At 52.8% G+C, this 13,214-nt stretch overlaps 1 protein-coding gene across 1 annotated transcript in view; it reads left to right on the top strand.

The window, feature by feature from the left end:
- The first annotated feature begins 571 nt into the window (after window positions 1-571).
- Window positions 572-13,214, top strand: part of LOC107113534 (calpain-5-like) — a 16,864-nt gene continuing 4,221 nt past the window's right edge. Inside the window, exons 1-6 of the mRNA XM_015414869.1 lie at window positions 572-609; window positions 1,338-1,577; window positions 2,094-2,225; window positions 2,813-3,021; window positions 4,074-4,266; window positions 5,466-5,659. Coding sequence (XP_015270355.1) covers window positions 1,413-1,577; window positions 2,094-2,225; window positions 2,813-3,021; window positions 4,074-4,266; window positions 5,466-5,659 — 893 coding nt within the window. The 5' untranslated portion in view covers window positions 572-609; window positions 1,338-1,412. The remainder of the gene's footprint in view (window positions 610-1,337; window positions 1,578-2,093; window positions 2,226-2,812; window positions 3,022-4,073; window positions 4,267-5,465; window positions 5,660-13,214) is intronic.

Below are 13,214 nucleotides of genomic sequence, written 5' to 3'. Positions count from 1 at the left end.
GTGTTTCCTTAAATAGAGGCCTCCCCCAGCAGAGGTCAGGCAGCAGCTATTCAAATTCAAATTCACCCAGGCACTCAATCACAGGCAAAACAATGCCCCTTCCACTTCCTCTCAATTACAGGCAATCCCAGTCAAACAGTGCCCGTTCCTCTCCCACACTCAATCAGCCAGGACTCTGCAAGAACTCTAAGTGCTTCCACACACTGCTGAACACAGTTTTCCCACAAAATATCCTTAGCTGAATTCTCTCAGCTGAAAGCAAGTAAAAGAAACCCACTCACCTCTCTCACAGCTCTCTCTCCTGCTCCTGCTCAGAGCTCAGATGGTAGAAGATGGGCGCCCTCGAGGGGCTGCTGTTCCTGGGGGGAGTCGCCCCCCTGCTGGGTGAGTGGAGATTGGGGCGGGCCGGGAGGGAGGGAGGGAGGGAGGGAGGGAGGGAGCTGTCCAGCAGCACCAGAGAGAGGGCGTTGGAGGCAATGCACAGAAGGACCATCCCGGCCAGGATCCGGACCACCCGGTCCCCCGCCTCCTGGCAGGCCGCCGCCTCCTCCTGCTGCAAAAGCATGGGGCGGGCGGACTGGTGACTGGTGGCGGCTCTTTGGCACTCAGGTGAGGAGTGGGCAGCCTGCGAGGAGGCGGTCCAAGGCATTGTGAGGCAGCGGGTGTGAGCTCACAATCACAGCCAGCCGGCTGGAGGCCTTGGAGCACGGGAGTGGGATGGGGTGGTGGAACCCCCAAGTGCAAATCCCCACTCAGCCCCAAGGCCCGCAGGGTGACTCTGGGCCAATCATTCCGTCTGGGCTGCACTGCCTCACAGGGTGGTTGTGCAAAGAAAACGGCTGATCTCTCGCTCTTGAAGGGAAGCAGGAAATGAGACAGTTCGGAGGGCATCTTGTGGAGCGGCAGAGTGCGTGTGTGTGTGTGTGTGTGTGTGAGAGAGAGAGAAGCGCCTGGCTTGCCTGAAGAAGCTCCATCCCCAGCGGGGTAGGGATGAGGACCTGGGCCCCGGACCATGGAGACCGGCTGGCCAGGGAGAGGAGTCAGAGGGCGGCCACCTTTGAGAGGGCAGCCTCGGGGATTCGTGGTGGGCCCTCCTGAGCTTTGGAGACGGGGGGCAGCTGGGGGGCGCCAGCCTCCCTCCCTCCCTCCCTCCCTCCCTCCGGCTGATGTGCGGCTGAGCAGCAGGCAAAGCGGTTGTTCTGGAGGAGGCTTCCTTGGGCTGAGCTGGGAATGTTTCCAGCCGGAGGGCCCCGGAAGTTCCCAAGTCCAGCCATCTTTTCCTGCCAAGTCAAAGGTGGTTTCCCATCACGCTCTCCTCCGTCCCCCCTCCCCCGCAGTTCTGATCCAGGCACCCTGGCCCCACCATCCGCCCTGCCCGGCCCTGGACGCGCCGCCACCGCCTCCTCCCGGCCATGCCATCCAAGCCAGATCCCTTCCGGGGCCAGCAGTACAGGCACCTGAAGCGGGCCTGCCTTCGCCAGCAAAGCCTCTTCGAGGATCCCGAGTTCCCGGCTGCCCGCTCCTCTCTCTTCTACCATCGAGCTCCCCCGGATGGGCTCTCCTGGAAGCGGCCTGGGGTAAAGGGAGGGCCCCTGGCAGGGCAGGCCCCCCAAACAAGCTGCTGCATGGCCCCCCCCCCCCCCCGGGCAACGCGGCCTTTGTCCCCAGGTGGGTGAGGGAGAGCGGAGTGTGGGCCTCTGGTGGCTCAGCGGCAGAGCATCCGGGAGAAGGCGAGGAGAGGGACGGGGCGGCCTCCCCTCGACAGTGCTTTCGGAGGGGGCTTTTCCTGGCCAGCATCCAGGAGACCCGGCCGGTGGAGCCTTCTCTGGGAAGAGCCCCGCAGACTCTCTCGCTGGCCACCCACAACTCCCAGGGGCTTTTCCTGCCCTGCAGATCCGGCTCCCGTTAGGGAAACAGCATCTGCCCCGGCTGAAGCGGAGTGAGGAAGACCTGCCCACCCCACCCCACCGCCTCCTCTCGGCCCTGACCCACGGGGAGGCACCTCAAAACAACACTGTCCCTAGCCCGGGCATGGGGTGGGTGGGTGGGGGGGTGTCTCCGCTCAGCCAGACCCCTCCCCCTGCCCTCCGCAGGAACTGTGCTCCAACCCCCGGCTCTTTGTGGATGGCATCGGCCCCGGGGACCTCCACCAGGGGCGCCTCGGGAACTGCTGGTTCGTGGCCGCTGCCTCCTGCCTGGCCGGAGACCCCGCCCTCTGGAAGAAGGTAGCGTGAAGAGCCCCGCCCCCTCTGGAGGAGGAGGAGGAGAAGGGAAAAAACCCCACTTCCCCGCTGGCTCTGGGCACCTGGCAGACCCCTGAAGGGCCTCCCCTGGGAGGGGGCATTCCTGAATTATTATTTTTTTGGGGGGGGGAAGCTGCCATAGATGCTATACAGGACATTTGGCAACTGCATGGGGATACATGGAATCAGGCCAATATCTACAGTGGGGCTCCCCCCCCTGACTTCCTGCCAAGGCCCCACAACTTCCATCCAGGCCCCCTGGCTCCCTGGGCCGCCCGGAGGGCTCCCCAGCACCGCCCCTTCCCCAAGCGTGGCTTGCTTCCCCGTGTAGGCGGGCAGAGTGAGAGTGCTGCAAAAGTGGTTTTTAAAATATTATTTCAATTGTATTTTTTAATGTTGTGACATCCGTGCCCCCTGGCTTATTTAAAGCCCCCCCCCCCCGAATTACAAAATCCTGGCTACGGGCCTTCTTTGCCCCCAGCGGGGAAGTGCGGGGGTGGCGGTGTGCCTTTGTGACGGGCAGTGCCCCTCCGTTGAGCCGCCGCTCCTCTTGCCTTCCTCCTCTCCAGGTGATCCCAAACCCCCCCGAGCAGGACTGGGATCCTCGTCGGCCAGAGAGGTACGGCGGCATTTTCCGTTTCCGCTTCTGGCGCTGGGGGCGCTGGACGGAGGTCTGTGTGGACGACCAGCTGCCCTGCCAGGATGGGAAGCTGCTCTTCTGCCGCTCAGCGGAGCCCCGGGAATTCTGGAGCGCTCTCCTGGAAAAGGCCTACGCCAAGTAAGGGGGGGGAGCCCCCCGGGGGGGGGGCTCGTCTGATGCACGGCTGACCTTTGTGCCCGGCACCTCAGCTCTGAGGATGGACTTATGTGGAGGGATGGTGCTGGAGAAGGCCTCTGGCCATGCACGGGGCTGCTTCTTGTCCTGACTTGGGACCAATCATAGAATAACAGAAGAAGAGTTGGAAGGGACCTCCAGGGTGGTCTAGTCCAGCCCCCTGCAGAGTGCAGGGAACTCATAACTACCTCCCCCTCCACACCCACAGTGACCACTGTTCAATGCCCAGAAGATGACCAAAAAAAAAAATCCTCCAGGATCCCTGCCCAAACTGGCCTGCAGAAAAATTGCTGCCTGGCCCCAACGTGGCCATCAGCCTTTCCCTGTGCGTGTCAGAAAGGGCCACGAGAACTCAGCACCAGGGCCACCCTCCCCGCCCTCCCTTCTCGTGACCGACCTGAGTTCACAGAATCAGCACTGCCGTCAGATGGGGCCATCTAGCCTCTGCTTGGAAACCTCCAAAGAAGGAGGTTAATCCATCCTAACCCCTCTACATTAGGGAGGATCTGTTCATACAGTACAATGTACTGTACAATGGTGATAGATGACAGAATTAAAGATTCAAATAAAATTGTGTCACGATAGTAGCAGACCAGATCCCCTTGAACAATTCAGCTTCAGTCCTTCAGTCACCTGAAACTGTTGAAGCAGTGGATGTTGCCTTCCTCTAGCAGTGCCTTTGCTCTCTGTCCTGGAGCCACCGCTGAGAAGGCCCTGCATAGCTCCATCGTGAAGCTGGGGGGGGGAGGACCTGTTTGTTGCCAGCTGTAAAATACGATGCTGGACGCACTGGCCAAACCCAGCAAGGCTCTTCCCGGGTTCATATTGCAGATCAAAGTACTCTCAAGCAGGGCCTGAGCCAGCACCTTTCGTCGCCAAGGAGGCACCCCACAGGGATGCTGCCGCCGCCGCCGGGTCCTAGCATCCCACTCGGACTTTGTGTCCTGCCTTCCCTTGCCGATTCTCGCACCCACCCCCTTTCCTTCCTCCCCTAGGCTGAATGGCTGCTATGAGGCGCTGGAGGGTGGAAACACAGCCGAGGCCCTGGTGGACTTCACAGGAGGCATCTCGGAGGTGCTGGCCTTGGACGAGGGGGACCTTGGCACGGACCCCGAGAAGCAGAAGCAGCTCTTTGAGCAGCTGAAGAAAGCCCACTCTCGGGCGGCCCTCATCAGCTGCTCCATCCGGGTGAGGAGACAGGTGAATGGGAGGAGGCCTGAACGGGGAGGGGCCGTGGCTCCGTGGAGCCGGCTTCAGTCCCTGGCAGCAGCTGCGGGGTGGGAATCCCCTGGTGGGGTCCTGCCCCACACCCTGGGCCCGGGAAGGGAAGCACCGCTTGTCCACTGGGAGGAGTTCTGTGTGCGGGGGGTGGTGGTGGTGGTGGTGAACGGCTGGGTCATTCCTGCGGAATTTGCCGGTTGAAATGTCTCTCGGCTTCTCCGTTTGGCTCCGTCCTCTAGGCGCCCTGGAGACAGCCCTTGTTGTGTCTTGGGGTCCTGCCAAACACGCCTTCCCTGCAGGCTTCCTTGCCCAGCCCTTTCACTCCTTTGTTTCCCGACAGCCCATCCCCATCCATCCATCCATCCGTCCCCCCAACTGGCCTCCTACTTGGATATATTGCCAGAATTCCTTGCCCGTTTCTAGCCCACCGCGCCTGGCCTCTTCTCGTGGTGTCGACGCACACTTCTTTGGCCAGGGCCGGCACTGCTCCTTTCCCCACCTCCTGCAGGCGAGACCCCCGACTCTTCACGGGAGGAGCCCCCCATGCCCTTCGTCACCACTCTGAGGTTGCTCCTTGGCTGCACTGGCACACCCTCCTGGGCTGGCCCTTCTGTTCAGCACTCTTTGCCCTCGTTTCTGCTTCCTCTCGACTAGTCCCCTCATCTTTGGGAACTCTTGTCTTCTGAAATCAAACGTAGGCAGAGTGGGGATTTGAACCTGGGTCTTCAGGGTCCCAGCCGAACACTCTCTGTGGTGCATCCTCCTGGCTTTCGATTAGCCACAGCAGCTGGGAATGGATCCTCCACACTCAGAGGGGACTCGGGCAGGGCTGTGAGCAGGGGCTCGCCAGGAGAGGAGTTCCCCCGGGGCTTGACCTGGTGTAAACCCCTGGGAAGTCTGCCTCCCCATTCCCCTGTGTGTGGGGGGGGTACCATCTCCAGCAATAGCCTCATTTGGGCCCAGCCATGGGGAAGCCGCCGCAGCTGCCGGGAGCTCCTCGGGTTTCCGTCTCCCAGCTTTGGGCAGCAGGTGCCGGGGGTGGTGGTGGGGGGAAGGCGTCGAGGAGGCCGCAGGGATGGAGGGGACAGGTGCTTGGAAATTGGGGTGGTTTTCTTTAAAGTAAAGGGCAGGCTGGCCTCTGACCCATTGTCCTTCCCGACACGTAGACGTTGGCCGGAGAAGAGCCCGAATCCCAGCTTTCCTGTGGCCTGGTCCGAGGCCACGCCTACGGCATCACGGCTGTCCAGGCGGTCCGCCTTCGGCGGGGCCTCTTGGAACTCTTCAAGACCAAGAAGCTGCAGCTGATTCGCCTGCGGAACCCCTGGGGCCAGGTGGAGTGGGACGGGCCCTGGAGTGACAAGTAAGCCGAGGCGGGAGGAGGAGAGGGAGCAAAGGAGTTTCTGTATTTGCACCTGATTTAGAAATCTGGGCGGGCTGGGATGGAGAAGGGCCCCACCGCCCGAGGGAGGGAGGGAAGGAGGGAGGGAGGGCAGGCGGAAGCAACAGGGCTGCCTGCCAGTCCAGCCACCTATTTCCAAGCCCCCCACGGGGCTCGGGTGGGCTGGTTGCCTCCCCTGGACAGGTCTTCGGTGGGCTGGGTGTCTCCTTGTGTGTGTGGGTTGGGGGGGGGGGCTGGCTGACTCACTCCCCCCCCCCGTGCACTCCCTTCTCACCACTGGTCTGGCCTCGGCCCCCTGCCCTGCCGGGAGGGGGAGTCATTGGCCCACCAGGCAGAGTCCCAGGGCCCAAAATGGTTTCCACCTCCTGTCACATTTCTTCTCGTTTTCATCTTGGCTCTGCCTTGAGGCTCTGTGGGCGAGGCGGGCATAACGTCAATGAATAAATGGTGGCCGGTCAGTCCCTGCTGCAGGCCGGTGCGGGATTCAGAGTCTTCTTCGGGCTCCATAAAGCACCGAGTACTCCAGCCAGGTCGGCTAAGACGAAGTGTCTGAGAGAGACGTCTTTCTCTTGCAGCACAAGGAAACATTATTGGTCAGATGGCAGATCAGTTAATGGTTTTATGTAAGATAAAGCATAACTCTATTAGGCAAGAACGTAACGAAGAGAGGCAGGTGCAAATCAACCCTATGCAATAAAAATCAGATCTCCTATCATTCCTTAAACTCAAACTAAATGCATAATCCTCAATATTCTCTAAAATGAAGGGAAGTCGGGCAAGTGCAAGGTTTCCTCAGACTGCAACTGGCAGAAAAAACACAATCTGACCCTCATGTGGCACTTTCTGTAGAAAAAGTGACAGCTAGCGACAAGGAATAAATTTGTCAAACTTTTAACACATGTAAAGGTAAAGGTTTCCCTTGCTCAAAAGCCTGTCAAATCCGACTCTAGGAGGTGGTGCTCATCTCTGTTTCCAAGCCAAAGAGCCAGCGCTGTCCAAAGACACTTCTGTGGTCATGTGGCCGGCATGACTAAATGCCGATGCGCATGGAACACTGTTCCCTTCCCACCAAAGCGGTACCTGTTTATCTACTTGCAATTTCTTGCTTTCGAACTGCTAGGTTGGCAGGAGCTGAGGCCAGAGACGGGAACTCCCTCCGTCACGCGGCACACTCGGGTCTCGAACTACCAAACTACAGACCTCCTGGTCTGTAGCTCAGCCACCATGGCCCTTATTTAACACATGACTCTCCTCTAAACAAGACTAATTAATTCCTGTGAATGATACCAAGTGAACTAGGTTACATCTTGAAACCGCTCAAAGCAAACATACGGCTAAGATTAGAACCATTCATATTTAGAGCACAATTAAGTCTGCTCTGCCCTCAGCACCACTAACAAGACTCAGCCCTGAGCTTGTGGCCCTCTGCTGGACCAGCCGTTGAAGCCGGCGGGACCGATGGAACCCCCCGGGGAACACCCAGAGTCACCCGCCTGCCGGTGGTTAGAGAACCAGGGCTCTGGGACAAGACAGCAGTCCAGGGAGGAGCACTCAGGCCTGACTCTGGAGGCCGGGGCAGGAGTGGGGCCGGGAAGGCTCTCCGGTTGCCCCGGTGGGGGGGGAGAGAGAGAGAGAGAGGAGGCCCCCCCCCCATTAGCAGCCGGACAGCACCAGGGGAAGGAGGCCGGCTGTGCCTGTGCTACAGCAGGAGCGCTAATTGTTTTCCTAAGAGGGTGCGACCTGTGTTGCTCCTGTCACCCTCCGGACTCTCCGGAAACAGCTGGACTCTGTCCTTCAGCTGCCACCCCAAGGTTTCAGTTTGGAGAAATAGGAGATTTTCCTGGCCCGAATTTCCCACCAGCTCTGCCATCTGTACATTTTGATTTGCGGGGGGGAGATAGTGTGCGCGTGCACAGCCTGACCCTGTTCTCCAAGGCCCTTTACGGGGAGAACCTCCTACACACGTGGATTGCAGCCCCTTGAATTCCTGGTTAAATCTTTTGCGTGTGGCTGCATCCGTGACACCTGGCTCAGATCAGCGGGTGTTGGGTTTTTAAAAATTGTAATTCAGCAGAGTTAAAATTAGCCTAGCAATGCCAGAGTAAAATAATTCAGACCCAGAGTCCATGTGTGTTTAAAATAGAAATGTTTTACTACAATCTAGCATAGGGAAAGGTAACTGGGAGGAAAATAACAACACAGCTAAACAGCTACATCCTCACTCTACAAAGGACAAGACTAGAAGAGCTAGCAATGGCTTCTCTTACACGCTTCTTGTGGAACAGAACAAAGACGGGAAGAGGAGCCATAAAATGCTAAAACAGTTTGACACTTTGCTTCCAATCAAACTCTTAGATCAGGTATAGTTTTCCCGGGCTTGCGGTTCTAAACTAGCATTGGCTTATACAAAAGCATGTGATTTCCTTTGACAACACAAACAATCCACTGAGTGTTTTTATCTTGTAACACCCAACACCCCTTCTCAAGTTAAAACACGAAAGTCATGCAAATATAAACATTCACGAAGAGTCTCAAAACATTGCTTGTCAAGCGGCTTGGTCAGGATGTCAGCAATCATCTGGTCAGTAGGACAGTATCGCAGTTCAATCAGTTTTTGGTCTTGCAGCTCTCTCACGTAGTGACATTTGAGCGCGATGGTCTTGTTCTTAGATTTGGTCCCTTCACCTTTGCAGATAGCAATACAGGCTTGATTATCCTCAAAAAGTATTATTGGTTTTGGTTCATCTATGCCGAAGTCTTTCAATAGATGTATGATCCAGTAAAGTTCATAACTTGCAGTTTGCGCTGACACACATTCAGCTTCTCCAGTAGACATGGCTACAATGCTTTGCTTTTGACTAGTCCAAGTAATTAAACTGTCTCCATAGTAGAACAAGTATCCACTTGTAGATTTTCCATCAGGTGAGGCTTTGTCCCAGTTGGCATCCATGTATCCAGTCAGTCTGGGTTCAACACAGGTTGAAATCTTAAGTTTGTAATCCAAAGTTCCTTTCAGGTATCTTGCAATTCTCTTGATAGCTTTCCAGTCATGCTCATTAGGTGAACTGGTCTTTCTGCACAAAAGTCCAACAGCTGAAGTAATGTCTGGACGACAGATTGTGCTCAAATACAATAATTTTCCAATTGCAGATCTGTACTCATGATTGTCTTTTAGTGGTTTACCTTCAGTAAGCTTGGGATAGTCCTTATCCATTGGAGTGCTTACAATTGCAGAATCTTTCATTCCTACAGATTCAATAAAGTCCATGATCTTTTGCTTTTGGCTCAAAAGAAAACTTCCATCATCAGTCCTTTCAATTTGTATTCCAAGATAATATTGTACAGTTCCTAACTGTTTCACCTCAACTTCCTTGTTTAGTCCATCAGCAATTTCTTGTACATCACTTTGATTTTGACAGCAAACAATCAAATCATTAACACAAACAAGTAGGTATTGATGCTTTCCATTTTTAAGTCTTGTGAACAAGCAAGGTTCTGCTATTCCTTGTTTAAAGTTCTGTTTAAGTAGCAGATTAGTCAGTTTCTCGTTCCAAGCTTTGTAGATTTCCTCATCCAGGTCTCCATTGAGTAAAGTAGATTTGACATTCAAATGTCCAACATACATGTCCCTTGAGCTTTTCTGTCAGGAGGCAATTCAGTAAGAGTCCATACCTCTTTGTCTTGTAAAGATGCAAATTCTTCTTCCATTGCATCTATCCACTTGCTTCTCTCAGGTGCAGGTAGTCTGTTGACTTCCTTCCAGTTATTAGGTTCCTTTATTGGTTGCACATTTGCACAAATTCCATACATCAATGGTGGTACACCTTTGGTACTCCTCTCTGATTGTCTCACAGTGGTTGTCTCTCTTACCCTTGGCGTAGCTTCTCCAGGTTCCCCTTCTAAGCTGGAACTCTCTCGTGGAGATGGACCTGCCTGTTCACAGGTGGTCTGCGCAGATTGCCAAGCGAACACGTCGAAGAAGGAGACATCTGTAGGATCCCGTGTAGTGGGTTGCACTGTGGACTCAGCCAGGTTAGAAGTCAGTAGAACATTGCTTTCATCTACACGTACCACATTCCGTATTTTAACTGAACCAGTTTCAGGGTTTAGGATTCTGTACCCCTTTCCACCAGAGGCATACCCGACTAAGATACCTGTCTCTGCTCTTGGATCAAGCTTGCCCCTTTTCTCCTTTGGTATATGTGCATAAGCTTTAGATCCAAAGGCTCTTATATGTTTAAGTCCAGGCATTCTGTTATGCCATAATTCAAAAGGACTTTTATTGGTAGCTTTTGATGGAACTCTGTTATGCAGATAGACGGCAGTGTGGACTGCTTCTGCCCAGTAAGACTCTGAAAGTCCAGATTGCATTAGCATAGAACGCGCCATTTCTTGTATGGTTCTGTTTAAGCGTTCCGCTGTTCCATTTTGTTGTGGCGAATAAGGAATTGTTGTCTTATGTTCAATTCCTTCCTGTTCCATGAATCTTTGGAACTCACTGCTGCAGTACTCTGTGCCATTATCAGTGAATAGCACTTCTGGCGCTTTGCCAAATTTGTTTTTAACAACAGATACATAGTATTTAAACTTGTGAAGCACCTCATCTTTGCTTCTAAGCAGGTAGGTATAAACATATCTGGTTTTTGCTTCCAGAAAACTGACAAAGTATCTGTTTCCACCAGCAGATTCACATATAGGACCAACTAAATCAGACACACTCTAGAAGCTTAGTGTTGGAGTCATGAGGTCTATTTTTGTAAGAGGGAGCTGTGCCTTTAGATTTTAGACAAACATCACAGCCATTTCTCATGACATCACACTCTGCTGCCTCAATATTGCATTCCTTCAATAACTGTTGCACACTCTTCACATTCCTATGTGCAAACTTTACATGCCAGACAAATAAACAGTCTTTATGATTGCATTCAGCTGACCTGGTTTGGCAGACCATTCCATCAGCTTCTTTGTCATCATCATCAAAATCAGCATCAGCAATATGTCTCAGATAATGAAAACCATTGTTTGCTTCCAGCATCACATTAAATCCATTCTCACTCCAAATCTTTCCATAGCTTGTTCTAAGATCAACATTACTACCATTTTGCATGATTCTCTTTGTGTATATCAGATTATTTATTGCATTAGGGATTAAAACACAATCTTTGAGTGTAATTTCAACAACTTCATTGTCAGAGTTCAAAGCGTACAGTTTGATAGATCCAGATCCCTTAACTGAGAGGGTTTCACCTTCAGCTCCTTGAAGACTGGGTGTGCAGTTTCTATCCAAGTCAGTAAACCACTTTTCAGATTTGACAACATGAAAACCACTCCCACTATCAATTAGAAATAATTCATCTGTCATATCACACTCTTCAGTGACAGTCAATGCATGCATATTGCTTTCTTGCTTCATAACATCAGCTCTCTGCTCCTGCTTCTCTGTTACAGCAAACACATTCCGTCTCTCAGTCTGACCATTTGGCTTTCCTTGGCCACGCCCCCTAGGGGGTCCTGTTTCAGAGCGGTTAGACTCAGGGCGGTTAGATTTGGCGCGAGGCCTTTGATCCCTTTGTTCTTGCAAATCCTTTGATTTAGGCAAACTCTCTGACCGGCAATATCTTGCGATGTGGCCCAATTTCCCACATCGAAAACATTTTACATCTCTCTTGCCATCCTTCCTTTCACAACCAGATTTAATATTTAACACAGACAAGTCACTTGTAGTTTGAGAGACTTTCCTTCTGTGACCTTCATCTCTTAAGTAAGCTAGTACATGGGCCAAAGTTATATTAAGAGATGCCTTGAGAGCAGCTGCCTTGTGTGCATACTCCTTGTTTAAAGAACCAAGAATTATTGATATCAAAGCCTTATCATTTGGTTCTTCCTGTATGTCCTTTAGAGCATTGTAAGTTTCCATTATAAAATTTAAATGCTCAAGTATAGACTGGCCATTTCGCATGCGCGCATTTAAAAGCTTTTGATGGAGGGAACACATAATTAGCATCATTCTTCGAGGCATAAGTTTTCTCAAGCTTGTCCAACATCTCTTTTTCACTGGTACATTTTAACAGTTCAAAATTGTCCCTGGGACTTACAGAGCCCATAATAAGAGACATGGCAAAACCATCATTCTCCTGGTATTTAGTCAGGGCATTCCCTGCTTGAGGTGGCTCTCCATCGATCACAGAAAGCGCGGAATGCGACTGTAAAGCATTCCTTATAGATCTCTTCCACCATGCAAAGTTATGAGAATTCAAAACTGGGAGATTAAAGAAAGCAAGTTTTTTGTGAGCGACATGGTTCCCTTTTGTTTAATACTTAGCCAACTGCAGAGTGTAGAGAGGAAACCGACGATCCTTTGATGTGCGCGGGATAGAGGCTTTTCATGCAGCTCCGGCAAGGTCGGTCTCACCCCCTCCTCTTTCTTTCGCTCCGGCTTGTTGAGCTTGCTTCGGTTCACAGGGAAAAAGATGATTCAGGTCAAACGCCACAGGATTCTCTCCGGCTTGAGGACACACCCGTTCAGTGTGATCCCACAGGCTCTTGAAGAAAAACTCAGGACCGTTGCTTGAACACCATAAATCCAATGCCATTTAAAAAATTAAAAAATTCCTGCCTTAGTAAAAACCCCTAGCACACATGAGTTCCTTTTCTCTGGTCTATTTCTGGCATTTCTGGCACACAGCTGGAAGCTTGTCTGGCGCCCATAACCTTCTGTTGGGTTTTTAAAAATTGTAATTCAGCAGAGTTAAAATTAGTCTAGCAATGCCAGAGTAAAATAATTCAGACCCAGAGTCCATGTGTGTTTAAAATAGAAAAGTTTTACTACAATCTAGCATAGGGAAAGGTAACTGGGAGGAAAATAACAACACAGCTAAACAGCTACATCCTCACTCTACAAAGGACAAGACTAGAAGAGCTAGCAATGGCTTCTCTTACACGCTTCTTGTGGAACAGAACAAAGACGGGAAGAGGAGCCATAAAATGCTAAAACAGTTTGACACTTTGCTTCCAATCAAACTCTTAGATCAGGTATAGTTTTCCCGGGCTTGCGGTTCTAAACTAGCATTGGCTTACACAAAAGCATGTGATTTCCTGTGACAACAGAAACAGTACACTGAGTGTTTTTATCTTGTAACACCCAACAGCGGGGCAGGTTGGGCTGCTGCCCTGGACGCCACCCTGGTCCGTGGGCCCCTTTCCCGCAAGGGATGTGCTCCTCCGGCCTCTTGGGTTTGCCACGGCTGAGACTGAAGCCTCGGGGTGGGGGTGGGAGGTCAGTTCTTGGTGAGAGGCCGGGACGAGACCTTTCCAGAACCCTCTCCTGGGCGCCGGGGGCGTTGTTCTCATGCCCGGCGGCCCCCTGAGCTCCCATGGTGCCAAAGGAAAGGGGAGCCACACCGCATCCGGAAGGGCGGAGGGCGGCCTGCAACCCCACCCCCTGGGCGGGGAACGGGGTGGGGTGGGGGGCACTGCTGGGCCAGGGAGAGCTCTTCGCTTGCATCCTGGGGGGGGG

This window comes from Gekko japonicus, unplaced genomic scaffold (assembly GCF_001447785.1).
Source record: "Gekko japonicus isolate JY-2015 unplaced genomic scaffold, Gekko_japonicus_V1.1 scaffold2374, whole genome shotgun sequence".
In the NCBI taxonomy this organism is placed as follows: Eukaryota; Metazoa; Chordata; class Lepidosauria; order Squamata; family Gekkonidae; genus Gekko; species Gekko japonicus.
Note: the sequence above shows the minus strand (reverse complement) of the source record. Positions and strands in the feature narration are given on the sequence as shown.